This window comes from Bactrocera latifrons, unplaced genomic scaffold (assembly GCF_001853355.1).
Source record: "Bactrocera latifrons isolate USDA-ARS-PBARC rearing strain unplaced genomic scaffold, ASM185335v1 scaffold_128, whole genome shotgun sequence".
In the NCBI taxonomy this organism is placed as follows: domain Eukaryota; kingdom Metazoa; phylum Arthropoda; class Insecta; order Diptera; family Tephritidae; genus Bactrocera; species Bactrocera latifrons.
In genome coordinates this window covers 134,931-136,974 of record NW_017534719.1, presented here as the reverse complement: position 1 = coordinate 136,974, position 2,044 = coordinate 134,931, and the positions used below count along the sequence as shown (strand labels likewise).

The 2,044-nt window shown below is 26.6% G+C and overlaps 1 protein-coding gene across 4 annotated transcripts in view; it reads right to left on the bottom strand.

The window, feature by feature from the left end:
• The window catches only part of LOC108978847 (dual specificity phosphatase DUPD1), a 13,753-nt gene that overhangs the window by 9,788 nt on the left and 1,921 nt on the right, over nucleotides 1–2,044 (bottom strand). For 2 of the 4 annotated variants that reach the window (XM_018949337.1, XM_018949338.1), the window contains exon 2: nucleotides 1,471–1,530. The exons of the other annotated variants lie outside the window; for them this stretch is intronic. In XM_018949337.1, the coding sequence (XP_018804882.1) occupies nucleotides 1,471–1,530 (60 nt within the window). The remainder of the gene's footprint in view (nucleotides 1–1,470; nucleotides 1,531–2,044) is intronic. 4 annotated transcript variants of the gene reach the window in all.

The following is a 2,044-nucleotide window of genomic DNA, read 5'->3' as shown; positions in this document are numbered from 1 at the left end:
CATTGAAAATAAAAATGACGTCATGTGCAAACAGACTATAAATTTATACATTTAAAAATAATATGTAAAAAACTCGATACAATAGTTAAACTTAATTTCTTTGTATTTAATATTTTCACCTTTACATTTGAGTATGACATGTCTTAATAAAGTTTCGCTTATCCAATTTTAGAGATATTGTTCTTGTCTTGCTCAAAAACTAATGTAACGAATACGTAAATTATTGTTAATCAAGTCAACTTAAAAGAATTGTGTATAATAAAGTTATGTAGGCTTTCGGAATAGAAGCTTACTTGCTTATTTTAAAGTATGTTCTTTGTACTATAATGAACGGGAATACAACAATGTCCTAATATTTCTTTTTTTTATTTTTGAAGTGGATAATATTTTTTCATCTTTTACTCATGTGCTATAATAAAATGCTTCTATCGAAACTTTTAGATTTAGCATATTTTGTTTATGAGGGAGAAAGTGAAAGGAACGTATAAAAATATCAACAACTTATTTTGTTTCTTAAAAGTTTTCAAGACATACATACACATTATTTAAAAATGATACACTTAACAGTGTCTAAATTTATTTCATGATGTTCTTTCTAATATTTTCTTATAGAATTTCGTACAGACAGATGCTCGGAAATGGCCGTTGGCAAATATCCAAAATATTTTCTAAATAGAATTCCTCACACTAGACTATTTATATTTGATGAGTGTACTAAAAAAACAAAGTTCATACATAAGTCTAACAACCAACGAGAATTTCATGGTCACAACTATAAATATGTGTGTACAATACATGTGTAATTTCAATTACGATTCATGAAAGCATACAGGTATGTATATGTATGTATAATTTAGGTGAGTGAGTGTGCCTTTAACTGAGAAAAAAATTGCATTAAACATATTCAATTCTCGAAAAGCGATTATAATATTCATACCTGTATGTTTTCGAGCGTGAAAATTATGAATCAAGAAGATAATCTACAAACATAATTTAGTCACAATGGAGTAAGAATACATTTTTTCTCTGAATGAAATATTAAAATGAATATCTAAGTATCCCAAAATAAGTTTCGCTTTAAATATATTATAATCGAAAGCGAATATATTATATACAAGCGAAATGGAAACGTGGAAATAAGAGTATAAAGAAATGTAAATAAACTCCTTACATATGTATGTAAGTCCTTCCAGAATAGGAATTTAAGCACTATTCTAATCTCGATATTTTTATCATATAAAAGCGTTTTAATTGTAATTTAGTAGCCACGACTACTGATGAGTACATATTGACGAGTGTGTACCTAATTAAACTAAATGCTTTAAAAAAGAATGTTGGATACATACTATATGTACATTTAAATGTAAATTTTCCCATATGCTATAGTAATTTTATAAATTGTACTATCATATAGTATTTTCTTTCAGTTTCGTTTAATTACACACAAGCAAACAAAATATAAAAATATACCTGGTAATACAACGGACTGTATCTGTCCCCAATATTGGTGCTATACTTGTCATTGGGGGGCTGAAAAATTGTATTTTTTTAAGTATATATACATATATATGTATGAAAGATTGTATTACATACAAATACATATTTTCACAGAGTTATGTTGTCATTAACTTAATAATATATATATATGGCATGCATTTTAAAGCGCGGAACAATAGGTATTTCTACTTATGAGAATACAATTTAGCTTCGATGATATTGCCTCCCACTAACATCAAGAACAATTAAAACACAATAATCATCCGATTAGAAAGTAATTTCGATTGATTAGTTTGAAAGGTGTTTATTAACTGAGGTAATACAAATAAACAATAAAGCAGCATGTCATAATTGTATTACATTTAATTAACTCTTTAGTTGCAATGCACAAAAATATTAATTTGGTAATTATGGATACACATTACCATGTGTGGAATACACATCAATGTTAAAGCTTCCAATAAAGATATAAAAATATGTTAGCAATATTCATTCTGGAAATGTTAATTGGTTATTTTGTTGGCGACATTTTTGTTTATTAAAAATT